The sequence below is a fragment of the Artibeus jamaicensis genome, unplaced genomic scaffold, assembly GCF_021234435.1.
Source record: "Artibeus jamaicensis isolate MK-2021 breed Jamaican fruit bat unplaced genomic scaffold, CSHL_Jam_final scaffold_754, whole genome shotgun sequence".
Taxonomy (NCBI): domain Eukaryota; kingdom Metazoa; phylum Chordata; class Mammalia; order Chiroptera; family Phyllostomidae; genus Artibeus; species Artibeus jamaicensis.
The window spans coordinates 2,047,549-2,070,641 of record NW_026522054.1 but is presented as its reverse complement, the minus strand read 5'-3'; the positions used below and the strand labels follow the sequence as shown (position 1 = coordinate 2,070,641).

Below are 23,093 nucleotides of genomic sequence, written 5' to 3'. Positions count from 1 at the left end.
AGTTCATCTGTTTGACCCAAGCTGCAGACTCGTGGACGTCTGTAGAGCCTGCAGTGGTAACTTCGGGAGGGAGAGATCGGTTCCCTGCACAGTGATCTCGGGGAGTCTCTGTTCACGTACAGGCGTGGTTACCGCAAACAGCCAGTCAGAGGAAGGTCTTGGGCAAAGCGGGGCAGTAAGTAGTCATTTCAGAAATTGCATGGCTATTCAAAGAGATCACAGGGCTTAAAAGTCTTAGAGAAAGAAAAACATTTTCTGCGATGCCGCAATTTGCCAGCTGTAGGCTCCAGCAGGTGGGAATTTGTAAGAGAGAGGAAAATAAATACACAGGCTCAAATTCGGCTTAATCCGTCAGAGCGGTATGGACTGTTTGATCTTAGATGTCCACAGAAAAAGGCTGTTTCAAAAAAGAAGTGTATTTATTTTAATCTTCACCTGAAGATGGATACACACACACACACATTTTTATATTTTTTAAATTGATTTCAGAGAGAGAGGAAGGGAAAGAGAAACATCAATGTGAGAAACATGCATACCGACCAGGGATCGAACCCGCAACCCAGGTACGTGCCCTGACTGGGAACTGAACCCACAACCTTTTGGTCCACAGAATGACGCTCCAACCAACTGAGCCACCTGGCTAGGGCTACTTCACTGGTGATGGCTTTTGTTCTCTATTTTCCTGGAATCTCCTCTTCTTTGTGTTGAATCTGCTCTTTGCCACTGTCCTTGATTTGTCAATACAGCAGTTGGGTTTTCCCTTAAAAAGTCTTTCTCTCAGATTCGTCCCTCCTCTTCTGTTTTGTGGGTGTGTCCCCTTGAAACTTGGTGTGTATGTGCCTTAAGGACCTTGTGTACCTTCAGTTTCTCTTTCGTAGGGACACATTTCCTCGAATTCTTCAAATTGACTTCTTTACAATTATTTCTTTTTTAAGTGTGTCCGCATGTGGTGAGTTTAGACCTTCTAGGACGGGATTAGATGTACAAGGGTCTTTTGAGAGTCATTGCAGAGGACAGAGCCTGGAAAAGCAGGATTGACACCCACGGAAGGAGAGGGAAGAGAGGACTGTGCAGGAAGTCTCGGGCTGCAGTGGAGTTACAAGGAAGTTTCAGCAAGAGGGATGGAGGGTCCCCAAACCCGTCATCCATTGGGTCCAGCATCTCATGGGGATGCGCCTGCCTTAGGACCTCCACTGTGCTCATTGGCTAGAAAGGATGGCCTGGGCGTGAACTGAGTGGACCCAGAGGGGCCACCGGTGGGACCGTCAGTCAGCTGTGGTCCCCACAGTGGGGGGTCTGAGGGTGTATGTTCACGGCTGCCCCAGGATGCTTCCCTGTTGCCTAGGATTACTGTTCTAGTTTGGGCGTTTGAGAACAGTTTTCTTCACGTGATGCGGCTATCTGTACAAATCTTAAAAAGCACGCTCGAAGGGGAAGGGGAACGTTTAGATGGAGGAAGTTTTACCTTGTGAGATCAGAGGTTTTTTTTTCACTAGCGGGAGATTCGTGCTCAAGGCGCCTCTCTTGTGGCAGTGAGCTGCTGGCCACATCGGCGCCCCTTTCCTAACTGGCACCATTAGCGCCTTCCGCACGCCAGCCCCAGCCGTGCCCTGCGGCACTCAGAAGAGTGAGCGGCCCTCGCCCAGCTCCCCACAGGCAAGTGGACTTGGACTGGCAAAGTAGAAAGACTGTCATTCTGCAGCGGCTTCTTGTAACATGAAAGGCTGGAAGTGAGGAGGCTCGCACTGGACACAGACTGGCCGTCTCGCCAGCTTCACGTGCGGCTGCGGCTGGTCCGGCCCTCGCTGGGCTGCGCGCAGGGGTGTTAATGGGCTTCTGCTGTGGGTCCGTTTCGTTTACTGACTCTGCGGAGGTGGCAGCCTTGCTCCGTCCCCAGTTTTCGGTGCTAATACGGAGCTTCCTTGTTACGTTACTTTGGTCATTTCAATGGACGTTGGCAAGAGAGAGTTAAATAGATGTACTTGGATTTCCGCCTTGAACCACAGCCTGTCAGGGGGCTCTTGAGGTGGAAAGTGCCCCCCAGAAGGTCCAGGAACTGAACCCCCAGCATTAACAGTTCTGGGTGGGCTCTGATCAAGGTTAGGGAGCTACTGCCCATCAGACTTCATGGAACTACTTGTGCGTCTGGACTAGAACACGGGAGAGGCTGCTGTGGGGGCCAGGTGGTAGTGTGTTGTCGCACAGGCCCTCCCCGTGAGCCGCTGCCCACCGCCGACCTGTTCTGGGGGGACGCCGGACTCTGAGCCCTGCCAGTGGAGAGCTGATGTGAATTTTTAAATGCTGTCCTGCTTAATGTCCTGCTTAATGTCACCTTTTTTTCATCTGGTCCCCACTGGAGAACAGGGACTAACGGTGCCGGATGAAACGAGCCTACTCCACACCATGTCCGGGTCACCGGTTCAGGGTCACCCCAGGAATTTGAGGGCCCCCGGGTGTGGCCTGGAGTCACAGGACACTGGTGGGTTGAATCCAAACGTTGGCGGTGGCACGACATGACTTCCGTTTCCCTGGAAAGCAGGCCGTGCAGTGCGGTGGGTTTGAGGGCAGGGGCTGTGCAGGCGCCGTCCTGGGCCCTAATCCTGGTGTTCTCCACTTTTTTGTTTTTAGATTTTATTTATTTATTTTTTTAGCGAGAGGGCAAGGGAAGGAGAAAGAGAGGGAAAGAAACACCAGTCAGTTGCCTCTCATATGTGCCCCCACTGGGGACGGAACTCGCAACCCACTCGTGCTCTGACGGGGAATCGAACTGGCGGCCTTTCACTTTGCGGGTCGATGCCCAGCCACCTGAGCTGCACTGGTCAGGGCTCCCACGTTCTAACCGTTCTAACCGTGTTTTCTCGGTCAGGTCCCATCACCTTCCTGAGCAGCAGTTCCCTATTCCTGCCACCAGGTGGGATCACGTCTACTTTTTGGTTCTGTTAGGATTGAGTCAGTTAACAAGAGGTACCCACCTGGCACAGTGCTCTGCAGTCAGCTCATCGTTTCTTGATAGATGGGAGCTGTCGGAGCATCAGGGAGGACCGACATCGACCAACAGAAGTGCAGTGTGAGCCGCAAATGTCATCAGACATTTTCTCATTGTCACATTGAAAAGTTCCAAGGAACAGGTGAGAAATTAATGTTCACAGTACATTTTATTTAGCCCAGCATATCCAAAACATGGTAAGAAAATCAGTAAAGGTAATTTATAGTTTGGGGGCATTTTTTGGCCCGAAGTCTGTGAAATCTGGTGTGTATTTTACACTTACAGCATTTCTCAATTCAGGCAAGCCACACGGGAGCGCTCAAGAGCCCCACGTGACTTTTGGCTACTGTTTCGGACTTGTAGTTCTCGAACACATCTCAGGCCAGGCAGCGAGCACAGCAAATGGCGCATCATCATGACCCAGACCAGCAGGGGCGGAGCTGAGTTGAGGCGGGATCGGGCCGAGGCTCCTTGGGGCTGTCAGCATGCTTGTCGGGCAGTCAGGGCGAAACCCTCCAGTGCAGTTGAGTGGCGCACGTGCTGGGTGAAAGTGACTTCCCTGTGGGGACGCACGCACGCATGCACGCACCCTCACGAGGGGCTGGCTCGGGGGCGGAGCTAACCAGGGGAGAGAAAGGGAGAGAAACACCAGTATGTGGTTGCCTCTCGTGCACACCCTACTGGAGACCTGGCCTGCAACTCAGTTATGTGCCCTGAGAATTGAACCGGCAACATTTTGGTTCGCAGGCTGGAGCTCAATCCACTGAGCCACACCAGGCAGGGCAAGGCTATCTTTTTTCATACTACCAATTTTCATACTGTTTATTTTATTTGCTTATGGAATGTGCTTCTCCCCACCTGTAGGAGAATCTACAGCTGCACATAGATTTTTGTCTCCTTTCTCAGTGCCTGGTACTAAAAAGGTACTCAACACATATTTAATGGAGAAATGGACTACTGTACTGATATGATGTATTTTATAAAACAAAGAGAATTCCAGGTTTATTCACCATTCATCAGCGGGTCACATGGCATGTCCCTTGGGATGCGGAGACCTACTGGAAACCTTTGCTTGTACATGGTTGTTGAGGAAAATGATTAGCACTGAATATTTTACCAAAATAAAATCTGAGCCCTGGGTGGTATAGCTCAGTGGATTGAGCACTTGCCTGCAAACCAACAGGTCGCTGGTTCAGTTCCCAGTCAGGGCGGTTGCCTGGGTTGCAGACCACATCAGGTCCCCAGTGGGGGATGCGTTAGAGGCAACCTCACATTGATGTTTCTCTCCTGTGCTTTTTCTTTCTCCCTTCCCTCTGTCAAAGTGTCACACACGCTAGGTGGAAGTAATCTTAAAAAAATAAATAAATCTTGCTTTAAAAAAAGATCTGAGAGCAATTGAAGTGCAGGCTCGAATGGCAATTTTATAGAAGGGGATTCCTTTGCTGTTCACCTGCCAACCATCAAAAAACGCTACCAATTTCTGGGAGGGAGAAAGACTCTGCATGCTGCCAGTAGAGGGCGCTAGGCACTAAGGAAGGAACAAGCCAAGCAGGTTGGGCAACTGCTTCGAGGGTGGGACGAGGTCACTGGGTCCCTAAGAGCTGAGTGACGTCCCCTCGCCGGTCCCTCCTCACCTCCACACACACAGTAAGTGGCAGACAGATGGTTAGGTCTGAATTTGACCAGGTTCTGTCTTTAATGATTCTGCATTCTCACATTTCACTCTGGCTTTCAACCTACCGGACACAAATAAATCATTTATAGGCTGGCTGAATAGCCCATAAAACGAATGCTTCTCAACTAACAACTCTTTTCTAATCATTCATTATTGTTTTCTGCTGGAGGGCTCTGAGTCTCCCTGAGATGGGGCCCGATGCTGGGCGTCCTGCAGCCTGCTGCCACTTGGGCTTGGAGACTCGAAGTGGCCTTATGTGTGGGTGTTCAAATCTTGTGGAAAAAGTGATGGATATCATTTTTAATACAAAAGTATGCAAGGCAGTTCTGAAAATTCCAAGATGCTCCGTACCATGCTGGCACACCTTTTGTTGGAATGCTTTCTCGGTACGCCATTTTGTATCCTGTGATTATCATTTGTTATTAGGTCACAAACACGGTGACCTCTTCTTCCTCCTCTTCCTCCCAGCCCACGCCATCGCCCAGTCCTAGCGACCAGGCTGGCAGATCTGCCCACTCCTCCCCACGCCCACGGCCACAGCCCCTCGGACAGGCCATGGAGTATTGTGGCCTTTGACCATCTCCTGCTTCCCCTCTGAGCCCCAGCCCCCTGTCCACCCCCCATGCAGCAGGCACGGTTGTCTTGGAAACACTGTTTATTGTGGCAAAATAATATAAAGTGTACTCCTGGAACCGTTTTTACCTGTACCGTGTGGTGGCGTTACATTCACCTGTGACCACCGTCCACCTCCAGCTCTTTCTCGCTTCCCCAGATTGAAGCTCTGTCCCTATTGAACACTAACTCCCCCCTCCCTCCCCCAGTCCCCAGCACCCACAACTCCACTTCCCGTGTCTGTAAATTTGACCACTCTAGGGGCTTCTCGTGAGTGAAACCACACAACGCTTGTCCTCTTGAGACCAGCTTCTTTAACTTCAGCACTGTGTCTTTAAGACTTGTCCATCTGAAGGCCGAATAATACTCCATCGTGTGTGTGGGCCCCCCTATTGTTTCCCTGCTAGGATCGCCTTCTTGCCTTCTCCGATGCAAATCAGGTCATGTCTTTCTTCTGCCTGACACCCCTTGGTGGCTTTCCAGGGCTCCCTGAGCCAGAGCCCTTCCGTGGCCCAGGACCCCCTCCTCCGGCCTCTGCCCCTCACCCTCTGCGTGACACCCACACCAACCACTTCCTGATCCAGGACACGCCAAGCCCTTTCTCAGCCCCCCACGCGAGGCTCCCTCTGCCAGGCACCACTTTCTCCACTGCCTTTCAGGCTGGTCTGTTCTCACCCTAGACTGTCGCCTCCGCCCTGGGGTCTCCCGGCTCACGCTGTCTGTCATCCTCCCAGTTTACTTCCTTCCTTCCCTCCCATCATCTGGCCTCTTGACGGCTTGTTTATCGTCTGTCTCCTCTCGGAAACGGGCTTCTTCACGAGACACAGGCCCTGCCGTGTCTGGGTCACTGCTGGGAGGGGCTCAGGAGTGGTTGCTGTCAGGCTGTCTGGGGGGTGTGGCCGGGCTTGTCACTTGCTCACTTGCCCTAAACGCTCATTTATAACAGTGCTCATTTAGAAGGTGGCGCGTGGCCTCGGAAGGGCCTGAACTAGATGGTCGGGAATCTGGTTTTCTCCCTTCCTTTCTGCCGCCCACAGCCTCCCGACCGTTCTGCTGGACTGAATGACGCTTTCCCCTCCACGCAGGGTGGTGCCGATGGCATCTGTCTCCCCACACTGCCCAGCAGTTCTGTGCGGTGTAGGCAGATAGAGGCTCTAAGAATATTGGGGGACAGTAAAGAGCTTTAGAAAGAAATATACCCAATCTGTTAACCACAGGAAAAAAGAAGCTAAGGGTGACATAAATAAATTATTTGGAAAGGTTGTCCAGAGAAACAGGAGAATTCCACTCATCTGCATTTAAAAGTTTGGGATGGGAGAAATGTATTTGGTAAATACAAGAAGATCATTTATTTCCAAGTTACATGTATTTGTAGAAACACATAAATATACATAGTTTGAGAAAGATGAAGAGACACTAAAAAGAGAAGCTCTTACTAATTTTGAGCGCAGGGAACAATCTGAGTGATACAGGAGCATATTTTCTGTGTGTTGCAAATATCTCCTCCTACCCCCGTCTTGCCTTTTCACTCACAGCTCTTGGAATAAACCTCTTATTGACTCTAACGTACGTATGGAATAGGGACTATATCACAATGTACAATGGGACATTTTTACAAATGAATTATGTGACTTGCATCCAGTTGAGAAGGCACACGCGGCCTGCACCCCACGGGCTTGGCCAGCACATGGCACTGCCTGGGAGCGGGGGCGGGGGGCCACCTGGGGAGACAGGGGTCCCTGCCATGGGCAGCAGCCCGCACCCCTGACTTGGGTTTCAGCCTCTCCCTGACTCACCTCATTTCTTTTAGGCCCCGTTACATTTCCGTAGGGGCCCTGAGCTTTGGTTCGTTGACACTGCTGCCCGGCCTGGTCGCATTAACTGAGGCCTACAGGCCGTCTGGCCGGTGTCCTTCAGGGCAGCCAGGTTGGCCTTGCTTCCCAGTCAAGGCTGTGGCGCAGCCAGGACCGGAGGATGGACACCCCTGAGTCACCGTGCAGGGCCTCCTCCCGCCCCACAGTGGAAGGGCTGCTTCTGTCCAGTTGGCGTGGAAGCTCCCACGCCCCAGAGAAAGGAAAATCTACAATTGGCTCCCCTCAGGGGGGCTGCTGATGAGAATCCCCATTAGCACAGTGGTAGCTGGACTGGGCCAAGTGTACCGCCTGGTGCGTACCGAAGTGAGCGCCCTGGGAGCGGCTCCCTGCCTGTGTCTCCACAGCTCTGCCTGGGCCTGGGTTCAAACCCCGTGGGGTCTCCGATGATCAGGCTGCCTGACTGTGGACGAAAACAGCTTGTGTTCTTTGGTCTCAGTTTCCCTTCCCAAGGCCCCCACGGTTTTGGGGGTAGACACTGAAAGTATGTGACAGACGGGAGGCTGAGGGGCAAGGATGGCTGGGGGTCTGCCCGGGATGGCCCCACACTGGACTGAGGCTGGACTCCCGTCGCGCTGCACCTTCCTCCCACCTTTCAGCAGTTAAGAAGCATCCACGGTGATGTGACAAAGTGGCGGAGGGAACAGGGCGTCCGAGAAGCAAGGTCCCACCTCTGCTGCGTCCTTTTGGACGCCTCCTTCCTTGTTCTCTTTCCTGGTTCCCATGGGGCCCTGTGCTCCCTCTCGGGCTGGACTTGGCTGGGGTCAGTGAGGCCACTTTAATAAGGAAGCTTCCAGAAACTTAGTAATCAAGCACTACCCACATCGAGTATTTTTTTAAATATTTTATTTATTTATCTTTAGAGGGGAAGGAGAGAGGGAGCGAAACATCAATGTATGGTTGCTTCTAGTGCATCCCGTGCTGGGACTGGCCTGCAGGAAACCGGCTTGCAACCCAGGCATGTGCCCTGACTGGGAATCGAACCCCAATCCTCTGGTTCGCAGACCTGCGCTCCATCCGCTGAGCTACACCAGCCAGGGCCCCACATTGAGTATTTTTAAAAATGAAAATTAATGCCAGGAAGTCAATGACGAGCAAAGAATCCAATTTTAAAATGAAGTCAGTTAGTCTCTGAAACGTTTGCTTTGGTTGATGTCACATGTTACTTCTGTCAGACAATTCTCAGATTTTGAGTTTGAGCCCTGACTTCCTCCCTTGAGGGAAAGTGGAGGCTAGGCCCTGACTGGGTAGTGTCACCCTGAAACGCCAAGGTTGTGGGTTCAATTCCTAGTCAGGGCACATAGGAGAATCAACCAACGAATGCATAAATACATGAAGCAACAAATCAATGTTTCTCTCCCCCACTTTTTCTCTTTTTGAAAAAAAATCAATCAATAAAAAAAGACATTGAGGCTCTCTAGCTGCTTCTCGAACCCTCTGGAAGTTCCACTTGGCAAAGGGCTGAGGCCTCCAGCCCACAGCTGCTCGAGCATCCAGCCTGGGCGTGGGTCCCGCGAGTCCACGCCTTCTGTTGGCTGCGCCTCACCAGAGACCCTGAGTCAGGAGCGGCCAGCCGAGCTGCTCCTGGATGCCGGACCCTCAGAAGCCGTGAGGCAGGAAGTGCAAGCGGACTTGGTGTTTTCACTGCTGAGTCTGGAGACTACTTGTTACTCGGCAACTCCTCTCTCTCTCTGGAGCGATTTGGCAGACCTCTCCACTGGGCTGCACGAGTGTCCTCTTCCTTCTCTGTCACTGGCCCCGGGAATGGCACTGCCTGTGTGCCGATGACGCCCAGGGCTTCAGCTCTTCCAGCCGAAACAGCTTCCCGGAGTTACCAGCCATCGCATCTGCTCCCAGGTTCCTCGTGATTTATAAAACCCAAAGCCGACAGCCACAGCCAAGGGGGACCAAGACGGTGAAATGTAATGCGGTGTCCTGAGTGGTGTCCTGGACCAAACAGTGGACATTAGGTGGGAACTTAGGTGATCTAAGTACACACTTAACTTAGTAATAATACATTAACATGGGCTCAGTGATCATGACGAAAGTACCATGCTAATGTAAGATGTTAATAATACAGACGATTGTGTGGGATCTGTGGAAGCTCTCTGTGCTGTCTTTGTAACTTACCTGTAAATATAAAACTGTTCTAAAATACAAAATTTATTTAAAAAACAGTGACATAAGGGCTAGGCTAAAAAGTCATGAATATTTTACAATGTAAAGTCAGGGTGTGCGATATACACACACACATGTATGTATATAAAGAGAGTACGTGTCAAATGCATGTATACATACATATATATGAAGGGTGCGAATATATTAAAGAACTTCATATGAAAAGGGCTCACATAGGTCTAGGAGTAAAGAAGGCACTCTGAAATAAATGCAGCGAAGAAAAGATGAATAAATCTGCGCTGGGGCTGTCGCGGTTGATTCTCAGGCTGTGGCCCTTTCCTAAAATAATAAAAAAATAAAAAAAAAAGAAAGAAAGTACAAAGCACTATAAGCTTGAAGCGGAGCCATGAAAAAGGGAGCATCGCAGCCGTGGTCTGGGAGAGTACGATTGCCATGCATTTGGTCCAGAGAGGATCCGTGTCCAGGATGCAGAAATAGTTGCTGCAAAGCAATGAGCAAACGACAAAGGACAGAACAGAAAAACTGGAGGAGGAAATCTACATGGCTCAGAAACGTTGGAAAAGCCGTTCAATCTCACCGTTAGCCAGAGGAAGGTGAAAGAAAGGCGGTACGATTCCCTCCCCCTCCTGCCCCATGTTCAATTAGCAAAGTGTAGGAGCTTAATGAAGAGAGGGTGAGGATGTGAGGACACTAGTTTTCCCAGATACAGTAGGGTGTGTAAATTAGTAGGGAGTTCTTGAAGAGCAATTTGGCAGATTCTGATAAAACTGTAAAACATGCACATTCTACCCAGTTCTCGGTATCTATCTTAGAGAAATAGATATCTATGTCATATTTCCTTATATAAATACATATTCACATATATATGTGATATAACAGTATACTAGTAGAATACCAATAAATACCCATACACAGTTCCCAAAGAAGAATGCTCGAAAATTTGCATTGCAGCGTTGAAGATCCAAAAGCTTTAAGAGAAAACAAACAATAATAATAAGAGAAAATTAGAATGGCATCTCCCTTTTCATTAGCAACCCTGCCTGCCCTGCACACTGGAAGTCAGCGGAGCAATGCTGTAAGCATTCTGAGAGACAGTCCCTTTTGAAGCTAGAATTCTACACCCATGCCAATCAAGTCAAAGGAAGGAATAAAGACATTTGTAGACATTTAAGCTTCCTCTCTGAGAGAGTTACTTGCAGACGTATTCCAGCAAAATGAAGGAGAAAAGAAGAGAGGTAGAACACAGTGGATCTGACCCAAAATAAGCAGTGAGGGGAGACACCAGTGACAGTGGTGCAGCTGGCCCCGAGAAGAGCCGTATCTAAGTTTCAGCCAGAGAACAGCGGTCTCTGGACGAAGGGAAGATACTGCTAGAAAAACTAAAAACTGCATCCTCTGAAATAGATGAACAAAAGGCTGAATAATTTTGAAGATACGATAAAGACACATTATCTTTTTGTCAACAAGAAGTCAGCAGCGGCTCCAAGAAAAATGAAAGGCTGAACAAGAAAATTATGATCTAAATAAGAAGCAAACTAAAATGAGGTATTAGGCCCTGGCTGGTGTGGCTCAGTGGATTGAGTGTCGGCCTGTGAACCAAAGGGTTGTTGGTTGGATTCCCAGTCAGGGCACATGCCTGGGTTGCTGGCCAGGTCCCCAGTAGGGGGCACACGAGAGGCAACCACACATTGATGTTTATCTCCCTCCTTTCCCCTCTCTCTAAAAATAAGTAAAATAAAATCTTTTTTTAAAAATGAGGTATTAGGACTAATTGATAGACTATATAAGAAAAGTGAACCCATTTGTGTTTGATTCCAGAAACACTTTTCTTTGGGTTTATTTTGGACCCAGAGTTTTAAAAAAAAAGTCATCTCAGCACCCTTTTTGGCTCTACAATAAATAGCATTTATATAATCATGATAACATAAATGTCGCTTATTGCTTTTTCAGCATTTACAATCAACACATGAACAAAGGACGAAGCAGAATGTTCCGGTTACCAGTTCTGACAACGCAAAGGGCAGGGTGCAGCTGGCAGAGGCCAGGAGACCGGGAGGGAGAAGGTAGGCGACCCTCGCAGTTCTGAAGTTTTTTGTTGTGTGTGTGTTGGTCACTAATTTCCTCAATGAACACCGTCTCGAGCTTGAAGAGCAAGAAATAAAGGTTTTGGTATACCGTTTCCATTGGCCCAAGGGACAAAAAGAACTAAAAGGACCCACGTGGTTATTAAGAAAGTGAGAGGAGGATGGAAGGAAAGAGGCTGAACAGACCCAGTCTGTCCCTGTTGGGAGGGAAGGCGTCAGCGGTGCGGGCTGGAGAGCGGAAAGGGGCGGCGTGGGGGACTGTTGCTTTTCTTTTTTTTTTTTTTAATTTTATTTTTTTATTGATTATGCCATTACAGTTGTTCTATTCCCCCCCTTCATTCCCCTCCACCCTACCCACCCCCGTCCCCACCATTACTCCCCCTTTAGGTTATGTCCATGTGTCTCAAGTTCTTTAGATTCTATATTTCCCATGCTATTCTTGCCCCCCCATCTATTTTCTATCTACTGTCTATGCTACTTATTTTCTGTACCTTCTCCCCCTTTCTCCTCCTCCCACTCCCCTGTTGCTAACCCTCCATGTGATCTTCATTTCTATGGTTCTGCTCCTGGTCTAGCTGTCCTCTTAGTTTGCTTTCGTTTTAGGTGTGGTTGTTAATAACTGTGAGTTTGTTGTCCTTTCACTGTTCATGTTTTTTTAAACTTCTTTTTCTTAGATAAGTCCCTTTAACATTTCATATAATAAGGGCTTGGTGATGATGAACTCCTTGAATTTGGTCTTATCTGAGAAGCACTTTATCTGTCCTTCCATTCTAAATGAAAGCTTTGCTGGATAGAGCAATCTTGGTTGTAGGTCTTTGGATTTCATGACTTGGAATACCTCTTTCCAGCCCCTTCTTGCCTGTAAGGTCTCTTTTGAGAAATCTGCTGACAGTCTGATGGGAACTCCTTTGTAGGTGACTGTCCCCCCTCTTTGCTATTTGATTTTGTACGATGGAAATATCTTTTTTAAGAAATTCATGGGGGTGACACTGGTGAATAAGGTCAGACATGTCTTTGAACACACACACACACGCACGCACGCACGCACGCACGCAGAGGCTCTTTGGGAAACTCATCAGCTCCCACCGGGAGCCTCTCCGAGAGCCTAGAGACCAAGAGGCCAGCCAAATGCTCAAGGGACGGCTTAGAGCTGCACCGCAGAGGAAGCAGAACGTGTCTGCAGGAGGTGTGGCGGCTGCTTGGTGGCTGGAGTGTCACGTTCCCTCAGGCACCCGTGGAGAGGCGGCAAAACACCAAGAGTGGACGGCAAAAGCTCGTTTCCTCTCCGAGATAGCTGGGCGCTGAGCGTTTGATAAAATGCTAAGTTTCTTCTTCGAAAAGGATCCCTCCCAGCAGGAGAGGGCTAATCCTACTGATTTTCAAATGACTCCAGGCTCATTATTATGTATTTTGTTTACTCAGCCCGCCTTTCCAATTACCTTTCAGGATGTGCAAATCCCTTCTTCCCGGCTGACTTTTAGCCTGCTGCAAGTTGGAGAAGGGAGTAGTGACCTCAGTGTTAATCCCAGGGCCCTGCACTCTGTACCTACAGCCTCGAAAACCCGATGGGACCTGGGCCTTTAAGAATTTTCTGTCTAGAACAAGTCGTGTGAGGCCGGGAGCACGGGCGCCCAGCTCTGCTTCTGAGCGCTCCTGGCTGTGTCTCCCTGTGGCAAAGTGAAAGCAGAAGAACCTGTGGTCGCAGACCAGCGATTTTCAACCCTTGTGCTGCAAGAATTTTAAAACCACACGCTACCTATCGAGTTGGGGGCACTGACCTCTTTTCCCTTAGATTGTCAGATAAACAAACGACAGCAGCCAGCCCACCAATAGCTCTTCGGTGTGAATGAATGAAAACCACCTTTTGACACCTTTTGTGTTTGTCAGGATCGGGGTCAAATGGGTTTTTAGTGTGCCACGGACATTTTGTAATTAGTTGATGTGTGCCACGAGATGAAAAAGGTTGAAAATCGCTGTGTATACCGATGTTATCAGGTGGCTGGTCTCGTGTAGGTTCGGACCGTCCTGAAGTGCGTGCGAGACACGGCATTGCTCTGGGAAAGCGGACCAGAGGATGGAGTGTAGGGGACACTTGCCACTGTCTGTCCCTCTGCCAAGTGTATGCGGTTTTCAGTCTTGACATTGTATGCGTTTGCCACTAGCTTCCTGAATGAGTACTGGCCTTAACGTGGACTGTGATCTCATGTCTCTTTAATTCAAATTTCAAAATGTTTAGCAAAAAGAGGCTCAATATCCATTTCTTTCTCTCTGTCCCTCTCTCCAAATGTTGTCTAAGCTCCATGCCAGGCATGACTGCAGACTCAAACAGGAGGGCGTCCATCCCTCGCTGAGCTGGTGCCCAGCTTGACGACTGCATACAAGCCTGTGTATGCAGAAGGCCACAAGGAGTGTCATCCAGCTGTTCTCACCGGGGACCTCGGGCACCCAGAGCTCACAGCGATGGGCTGGGCAGGGACCGATGGGGCAGTCAGAACATGAGGGGAGAATGTTCACGAAGGAAGGAAGGTGTTTCTGAGACTGACCAGATGAGAACACTGCAAAGGTGAGAGTTGAAGGGCTTTTAGGCCTCGGAGAATAGGGGCTGCTCTGTGAGAGGCCAGATGGCCCCGCACGAAGCAGGGTGCGGGGTGGGAGGGCCAGGCTGGGCCTGAGCAGAGGCTCCGACCAGAGCCCTGGCCCCCTGTCGCCACCTGGGAAGTCAGGTGAGGGGCCACCAGGCAGAGAGGCCTGATTCAGAATCAGCACCTTGGTCTCCTGCCTTCTGTGTCATGGTGCTTGAAAGCGAAAACATTCTGAAGTGTCGATGCTCTCAAGAAAGGCAAAAATGGGTTTTTGCAGGAGAGGGTGGTAGAGAAGAAATAGAAATTTAAAGGAAAATTTTGTTCACTTTAGACGGTTAGAGAGTGAACTTAATTTGCATGTAATATGAATACGGTCAGAGTGTTTGGAGAGAGAAAGAGCCTTTCTGTTTGCCTCTTCTTCTTTTTTTTAAATGTTTGGTTTTTAAAATTTTTATTTATTTTAAATAAATAAATATTTATTAAAAATTTTATTTTAAATAAATAAAATAAAGGGGAAGGGAAGGAGAGATGGAGAGAAATATCAATGTATGGTTGCTTCTCATGCATCCCCTGCTGGGAACTGGCCCACAACCCAGGCATGTGCCCTAACTGGGAATTGAACCGTGCGATCTTTGGTTTGCAGGCCCATGCTCAATCAATCCACTGAGCTACACTAGCCAGGGCTCTGTTCGCCTGTTCTTACTCTCAAATTTTCAGGGAAAGGAGCTCATGAAAAATTTCTTTTCCTTTTCCTTTTGATTGTTTTCTTTCTTCTCTCCACAGTCAGTCAGGAAGCTGAGGAATCTTCTGGCCCGGCTTGGGTGACGGAAGTACAACCTTCAAGGTGTGACGGCTTGTTTTGTCTTCATGGGCCTGCTGTGCAGTCCTCCGCCCGCCCCCCCCAACCCCGGAGCCCCTTTCGAAGCCTAAAGTGAGAAGCATCAATATCCAGATTCTCCCCCAGTCCCCACTCAAACCCCACTCAGGCGGCCTGGGCTGGGGGCCAGGATTCCTCAGTGGTCCCAGGCAGAAATCGCCACCTCCGGGGACAAATCCAGGCCTGGTGGAAGGTGGGGGTTGCCAGGGCAGGGCTCGTGGAAAAGCTGTCGGGCTGAGGGGAGGTGAGGAATGGGGGTCCTACCCCAGAGCTCAGGGGCAGCTGGCCCTGTGGTTCCGTGATGGCCCAACTGTGTGGAGTGACCCGGGTCAAGGGGCACCACTGCAGGAACCATGGCATCCTGCCCAGAGAGGACAGAGCCGGCTGGAAGGCTGGACGACCTCAAGGCCGAGGTGAGCGCGGTTGGAGGAGACCAGTTGTTAAGTGTCCTCCGTCCCAGGTGTGCGTGGGGGAGCGAAGCACTGGGGGTCTGGCACAAATAACGCCCCTTTTTTATTACAAAATCACGAGCCTGTAATTCTGTAACATAACAATATCCCACTCGAGCACACTGTGGGACATTTTAGGCGAAATGTTCGAGTTAAAACTATAAATTATTACACCCGTATTGTTCCCCCACCAACCACACTCAAGCAGGCCTTGCCTCTGCCGGCCCGAGTTTGCATTCTCCTCCAGCATTTGCACCGGAAGCACGGAGCACCCGCAACATAGGGTCTCTGAGAAAACGTCTTCAGAAAATTTGAAAATCCCTCACACCATAGGTTTGTGAACAGCAGGGGCTTCATCTGCCTTAGAAAGCCTTGGGAGGGAGGGGGCTGAGCTAGACAATGGCTTTATACACAGTCCTCCCTCCCCCACGCCAGAAGTGGCTGTTTTCAGGGCCCCCCTGACCCCACAGCTGACCCACCAGACTCCAGGCCCAGACCCACACAGAGGGGAGGCCCTTCCTCTGCATGACAAAGGGCAGCTGCCCTCCTCCTGACCACAGGTCCGTGAAAAGCCTCCCAATCCACACTCTGGTCTTCTCTTGGCCACTAGCTAATTGCCCAATTATTTTATTTCCCCTGAGCAAAACTTCAGGCCTCCTGGAATCCACATTCAGGACCAGGAGCCTGTGTCCAGGAAGCCTCGGGAGTCTGGAAGCTGATCCTCTGTCTGCCTGCTGCTCAGGCCTCCCGGCCGGTCCTGCCCCAACCCTGGGGTGACCGGGTCCCCCACCCATCCAGAGCTGATGGCCGCCCCCCACCAGCTTCAGGGGGTTGGGTAACACTGTGCACTGGGAACAGCTGGAGGGGCAGAGGAACTCGGGGCTGGGAATCGGAAGACACAGCTATGCAGGCGTCACCTGTGTGAGCCCGGGCACAGCGTCACCTCTCAGGGCCTCGGTTTCTTAGCTCTAAAAACTGGGGGCAGGACAATGGTCTGGAGAGTCCATTTCAGCTCCGATTCTATAAAGAATCAGAACCATTTGTACAGAAAGTCCTCAAACTGCGACCTCAAGAGAAATGACGTGTAACGAAACCAATGCTACAAAAGGCTAATTGATAGAAATGTTAAATTCCTAGGGCGTATTTCTGGTCACAAAAACATCACCAAACTTTTAATAAGAGAGCCAAAACACTTCCAATAGTAAACATTGAGAGAAATGTGAGCTATACAGTAGATTTAAGAAAATGAGTAAACGCCAGTAAGATCATTGTTTTCCAACCCGCTGATTCCAATTCAGGGTCACGGGGGGCCTGAGCTTCTTCTCAAAGTTCAGGATACCAGGTAGGGGTCCCCCCATCACAGGGGCCCTCACACTCACCCCACGTCACTCAGACTGGGACAGTGCAGACACGCTGGCTCGCCTCCTGTGCACGACTTTGGGATGCGTCAGGGACCCCATGCAGACGTGGGGAGATTGTGCCAACTCCACGTGGAACGTGGCCGTGCCAGGGAGTGATTTTTTTTTCTTTTCCTCATTAGCGTTACAGCAAAATGCCTGGGAACCAAAAAGACCTATTCAGGGACTTGCTGTAGAATCATCTCCCTCTGATTCTCCAGAGTAATAGGAGCAGGTATGGCACCTTGCTGGATGGACACCCCTTAGGGGAGGTCCCTGAGGTAGAGAAGGGTTCTCCATTTCCCAGTGGTGGGACCGCTTGCCCAGGCCCCTTGAAGCTCCTGAAACCCACCCAGGTCGGCGGGACCAGTCAGCAACACTGAGGGTGACTGGGCTGCTCCAGTCCCCACTGAGCACTCAGCTCTAGGGGTCTCCGTGCTAGGGGGCCAGCTCAGGAGCACCCAGGAGGTGTCTGGGGGTGAGGGTGGCAGGGAATCCAGCAGAAGAGGGACCTTCCACTTGACTTTGTGGGCTGGAAAATGAAGTTTTGGTTAACTGGTCAGTTATGTCCTGTGCAGAGGGGGCTCCTGAGTGCTGGGGACTCCCATGGTCCTCGGCCCACAGGGAGGCAGCTCCTTGGTGGGAGGAGCCTGTAACGGTCAGGGAGCAGCAGCCCCAGGGGCCGGGCCCCTCTCACCCTTGTCCCTGCTGAAGCCTGTCCCAGTGAACTCCGGGGGTCTAGGTGTTTGCGGACTGTCAGAGGGCCCCTGGCATGCCTGGGCGTCATATTCCTGGCACCACCCTGGCCGGTGATAAGCTACAGGGCTTCCTCTTCCCCAGCGCCCAGGCTGGCCGACTTTGCATATTTATGGGACACCGGCCCAGAAGACAGCTTCAAGGGACTAAGGGCCACAGGTCCCAGGCCGCCTGTAAATGGGGCACTTCTGCACCTTTTGGCCTGACTTGAGGCCCAAATGTTTGCATCAAGCCCTGTCCTTGCTAATCATCACTTGCAAAAAAAAAAAAAAAGCAACATGATTCTTTTGAAGACAGCTACACTTGTCACAGAGAGAGCGGGAGGGCCTGTTTGGGCCCAACACGGAGGTGGCAACTTATAGTTTCCGAACGTTCAAACTCTGAGATAGGAGCCCCAAGATGGGATTTGAACCCTCCTTGTGAATGACACCGATTCTGTGGAAATGGAAGAGGGAGAGGAAAGGAGAGGGGAGCCGGTCCCGCCACCCCCTGAGATTCCCCTCTGGGGTTCAGCTGTCAAAGTCTCGGTATTTCCTCTTACCTGGTGCTGTGTTCATATTTGGCAGAATCCCCGTGTCCTTCCCTTCAAGCAACTCTAGCTCTGGCAGTTGCTGGCTGTAGAACCTTGGGCACCCGGGTGAAGTTTTGTGTCTCAGTTTCTTCATCTGTGAGATGGGAACAATAATGGCAACTTGTGAGGATAAAGAGTTGAAGTATGTAAAACACAGATCAGTGCACAGCCCATAAGCACAGTTAGCCGTTAGGAATATTACCAGTGTTGCTATCATTCCTCCCCTTCCACAAATTCTAAGCCTCCCACCTTGTTACTGAAGCCCCTCAAAGTACACCCACCTATGCATATGGTGGCAATTTACGCACGATGTCCTCAGGCTCTCATCCAGGAGAAATCCCACCTGTGTGCACCAGAAGGTTCTCTCTCCCTCAGCCTGGGATATGTCAGGAGCACGGTGGCAGGGGTGGCACAAGAGACCTGCCAGTGACACAGCACCCCTATTGGGAAGGGGGGGGTGCTCCCTGCCCACTGGGTCCCTTCACCTTCACCCACAGTCCTTGTCTGCCTTCACCATCATTGCTCACCTCCCATGTGACAGGCAGGACACGGGTTTTGGGAAGGACTTCCTCCTGCACATCCTTGAATCTCCTGGGCCAGGAGGAGCACTAGGGACACATGACCTCCTCAGCCCTCCACTTGCTGGGTGGGTGCAGGTGGGTCCCTTCACCACGTGCTGTTGTGCCTTTGCACCAGGTGGACGTTGACACCTGCCTCCTAGGGCTGTTGCGAGTCCACGTCCAGAGCGTAGAGCGGCGCCTGGCACCCAGTGAGCTCTGCCGGTTGTCACCGTGTCAGGAAAAGCAACTGTGCAGATGGCAGGGAACCTTTGCATGGGCTTCCCATGCCCCGGGCACTGCTACTGCGTTTAATCTTCCTGCCAGCCCTGTGGCAGAGCCCATTACTGTCGTCCCTCCTGCAGACGAGTGAACTGAAGCACTGAGTGGCGACGGAACTTGCTAGCAGGTCAGATGGCCAGCCTGACTAAAATGTGTGTTTGAGGAGGCCCAGGGGGCTCCCACCCACCCCACTGTGCCCAGAACCTGTGGCTTTGGACAGGATAGGACTCTGGGCAGCTCTGGCCTCTGCCTTCCGGGTCCCTGTCCCTGAAGCCCCATCCGGGCATGGCATGGGCTTGGACCAAGTGCTGATGACGGGGGCCAGCGGCCAGGCTCCCTGCAGAGCACACTCCCCAGGAGTGTGCCCTACTTTCACTCTGCCAAGATGCTGCAGGTATCCCTTCCCTGGGCACTTCCAAAGAGCCCAGCTGCCAGATTTCTGTCCAGGCAGCAACAAGCTTCCTTCTATCACAAGGGAGGACCAGGCCCCCTGAGGGACTGTGGAGAGGAGGGGGGCTTGCTGGGACCCGAGAGAGATGACTCAAGGGGCTTCTGTGGAATGCCCTGAGCAAGGCCTGGCCCGGGACCACAGGAATACAGCCCGCTTTCCCTGCTTCCTTCCCCGCCAGCAAACCCAGGCTGGCCCCCAGGAAAGGGACTTCCACAGCTGGCTCTGGCTAGTGGGACTCTTCCACAGAACGGTCTTGGTTTTTCTTAGACTGGGACTGGGGTAGAGCCAGGGAAATTCAATAGGCACTAGGATTATTACGGAGCTGCCAGACAGCAGCGGCCAGAGGCCCCCGCCATGTAGCATCCAGGCAGGCTTCGTGCCCTTCCCAGACAGCCCCTCCGCAGGGCTCAGGGACCTGTCTGGCTGCGGAGCTCCCAGGAGAAGAGGGTGTGACCTTCCCCCCCTCACCACCCAGGCCCAGCCCAGGGCTGCTATAAAGCTGGCCCGGCCTGGCTCTCAGCACACCCACCTGGGACCCTCCCAGACCCTCCTCGGGGGACACGCTGCTCTGCTCCTCCTCCTGGGTGGCACCATGAGGTCCCTGTGGCTCTGCTGGGCGCTCTGGGCGCTGCCCCTGACTGGCCCCGGGGCGGCCGTGACCGAGGAGCACATCCTGAGCAGCCTGCTGCAGCAGCTGCACCTCAGCGAGGTGCCCGTCCTGGACGAGAGTGACGCAGAGGAGCCGGTCACCCCTGCCCACGTGAGGGCCCAGTACGTGGCCCTGCTGAGGCGCAGCCATGGGGCCCCCTCCAGAGGGAAGAGGTTCAGCCACAACTTCAGAGGTGAGGCTTCCCTCCCTGCTGCACTCTGGGCCTTGGGGGGTGGGGACTAAAACTGGATGTGCCTATTTGGGAAGGCTTCTGGGGCTGGGACTTGCCCCCTGGGTGTCCACAGACACACCCAGGTGCCCAGGGTGAGGATTCTGATGTTCAGCATCCCAGCTGACCTGTTAGCTCAGGGCTGAAGGGCTGCCCTTCCTGCTCCTGGGGATTGTTATAAAAGGCTATACACAGGCCCCAGGGGGCTGTCTAGGTAACCAGGCTTGGTTCTCTCTCCACTTGGCCAGCACCTCGGTAGTTCTATTACCCTCAGAGGTCCCCTGGTGCCCAGAGAGGCCCCGCTGACCCTGCCGTTGTCCCCAGAGGTGGCCGGCAGGTTCCTGGTGTCCGAGGCCTCCACACGCCTGCTGGTGTTCAGCATGGAGCAGCGGCTGCCCCCCAACAGCGAGCTGGTGCAGGCGGTGCTGCGCCTCTTCCAGGAGCCGGTCCCCGAGGCCGCGCTCCGCAGGCATGAGCTGCTCTCTCCGCACGGCGACCGAGCCCGGGTCACCGTCCAGTGGCTGCAGGTCCGGGATGATGGCTCCAACCGCACGTTCCTCATCGACTCCAGGTGGAGAAGCCCTGGCTAGGATGCGTGTGGGGAGACAGTGGGCCATGGAGGCGGGGGAGGGGTGGGAAGGGGCTGGCGCATCCTCCTGAGGGGACTGGGAGGGGGATGGGAATGGGCTGCAGAGATTCCCCCAGTCTCCAGCCCTCAGCCCAAGCCTCTGTCTCCGCCTGGTGTCTCCGCAGACCGGTGTCCATCCGCGAGAGCGGCTGGAAAGCCTTCGACGTGACTGAAGCCGTGAACTTCTGGCAGCAGCTGAGCCGGCCCCGGGAGCCCCTGCTGCTTCAGGTGTCAGTGCAGAGGGAGCACCCGGGCCAGCCGGCCTCCAGCGCCCACAGGCTGGTGCGCTTTGCCTCCCAGGGGCCATCGGGCCCCCGGCAGGGCGAGCCGCAGCTGGAGCTGCACACCCTGGACCTCGGGGAGTTCGGGTAGGTGCCAGCGGGCAGGAGTGGACTACGTGGTCCAGGCCCTCGACCCCCAGGACTAGCTGGGCGGGTGGGTGCAGACAGCTCAGGATGCCACCCGTTCCCCACTGCGCGTCAGTTTTTAATAGTGGAAATTCACTTTATTCAATCATTTTATTGAAAAACACCTTCGGATATTTTCAATGGGTTTCTGTGTTGTCATCAACACATACATTGTTCTAATCATCTATTTTAGTTTTACCCTTTCTCTTAATTAATTCTTTGAAAAATATTAGCGTGAGCTGTTACTAAGTCGAACAGCTTTCATCCAGGATCCGTGAATTCTTTCTTTAGGGAACATGTAACAGGACTTTGGAATCATACGGCCCGGGTTCCTGCCTTCTACTGGCTGCAGGGCCTCTGGCATGTCACTTCACGGCTCTGGGTCTCAGTGTCCTCACGTGTAATAGGGATAATGCTGGACCCTCAGCAAGGTTCATGGCAGGATAAATGCAGGTGCCATCTGAGATAACATATGTGAAGTGCATGCTCCAGTGGCTGGCATATGAGGGAACCTTTAGTAAACAGCAGTTGGTTCATGTTTTGGATGTTTATTCATTCACCATTTATCACACATATCCAGCTTTTTTAATGTCATGAGAGATGGTCATACATCTTCCTCCCAGATGGCACCCCCCCAAGGTCCTCCCTGCGTCCCCTGACCCCAGCTCCCCCAGCTGACCTCTGACTCCATCTCTCCTCGCCCCCCACAGAGCTCAGGGCAACTGTGACCCCAAGGTGCCAGTGAGTGAGGGCACCCGCTGCTGCCGCCAGGAGATGTACATTGACCTGCAGGGCATGAAGTGGGCTGAGAACTGGGTCCTGGAGCCCCCAGGCTTCCTGGCCTACGAGTGTGTGGGCACCTGCCAGCAGCCCCCAGAGGCCCTGACCTCCAAGTGGCCACTTCTGGGGCCAAGACAGTGCATTGCCTCAGAGACGACCTCGCTGCCCATGATTGTCAGTGTCAAGGAAGGAGGCAGGCGCCAGCTGCGGGTGGTCAGCCTGCCCAACATGAGGGTGCAGAAGTGCAGCTGCGCCTCGGACGGGGCGCCCGTGCCAAGGAAGCTGGAGCCATAGGTGCTGGGCAGGGCCACTGAAGCCTCTGACTAAACACGTGCACCAAAGCAGGTCTAAGTTAGGTTGTAGTTTTCCACTTAGCAAGTTTTCCCTACCCCGACTAGGGTCCATATTTTACCTTTCCAAGTGTTTCTTGTCCTTCTGTCCATCACCCTAAGCACTTACATGAGTGACTAATGCCCCTCGGTTGCTGAATTGAAATCCTGGTGTACTTGTTAGCTAGTGCAGCTGAACATGGATAGATTGTCTGCTGGGAGCTTCTGTTCTCTGGCAAATTCTCAGCTGAGTCTGGGACAACATACCCCATCATAAGGGCTGGGGAGATCAAACTCCTTTACTCTACTACATAATGAATTAAAACAAAACCCTAAAATCCCTCGTTTCCTCTCAATAGGGAGGGTGTCCAGAAATGAAGCCCCATCTCCCACTCGTTGACTCAGTTCAAACCCTGAGAGGGTGCTGAGGGAAGAGGCATGGATTCAGGCCAGGGCCAGCGGCCAGGGAATCAGGACAGCTGGTTCCTGAATCTACCAGGGTGACAAGCTGTGACCTCATGCAAACATAGAAGCCTTTGAGCCACCCTAGCAGTCCTTGTGAAAAAGGGAAGCTGGGTCTCAGCTCTAAGACGTCCTGGCATCCGACAGGCCTAACCTCACCCTCTCAGCCCTGAGGCCAAACACTTCCTGTGCCTATTTAGTTACTTCTCCCCCTGCTTTAGAGAACGGATCACCAGTTAATACCCGTATTTAGCTACCATGTATTTAGTTTTTTATTATTATTTAGCAAAAACACCCCAATTGAGTGTAGATAATCTGCT

At 52.1% G+C, this 23,093-nt stretch overlaps 1 protein-coding gene across 1 annotated transcript; it reads left to right on the top strand.

The window, feature by feature from the left end:
- Positions 1-49: 49 nt before the first annotated feature.
- On the top strand, positions 50-23,093 carry LOC119044469 (left-right determination factor 2-like). Its single transcript, XM_053659602.1, has 9 exons — positions 50-175; positions 490-563; positions 2,944-3,128; positions 11,234-11,346; positions 13,664-13,930; positions 14,733-20,131; positions 20,492-20,738; positions 20,921-21,163; positions 21,913-23,093. Exons 6-9 carry the CDS (start codon positions 19,882-19,884, stop codon positions 22,274-22,276), a joined length of 1,104 nt encoding a protein of 367 aa, XP_053515577.1. The 5' UTR covers positions 50-175; positions 490-563; positions 2,944-3,128; positions 11,234-11,346; positions 13,664-13,930; positions 14,733-19,881; the 3' UTR covers positions 22,277-23,093.

Excerpts from the sequence above, each read along its gene's own strand:
- LOC119044469 (XM_053659602.1), top strand. The coding sequence starts at position 19,882 with ATGAGGTCCCTGTGGCTCTGCTGGGCGCTCTGGGCGCTGCCCCTGACT. Across the intron at positions 20,739-20,920 it reads ACGTTCCTCATCGACTCCAG|ACCGGTGTCCATCCGCGAGA; the intron begins GTGGAGAAGCCC and ends GTGTCTCCGCAG. Across the intron at positions 21,164-21,912 it reads CTGGACCTCGGGGAGTTCGG|AGCTCAGGGCAACTGTGACC; the intron begins GTAGGTGCCAGC and ends CGCCCCCCACAG.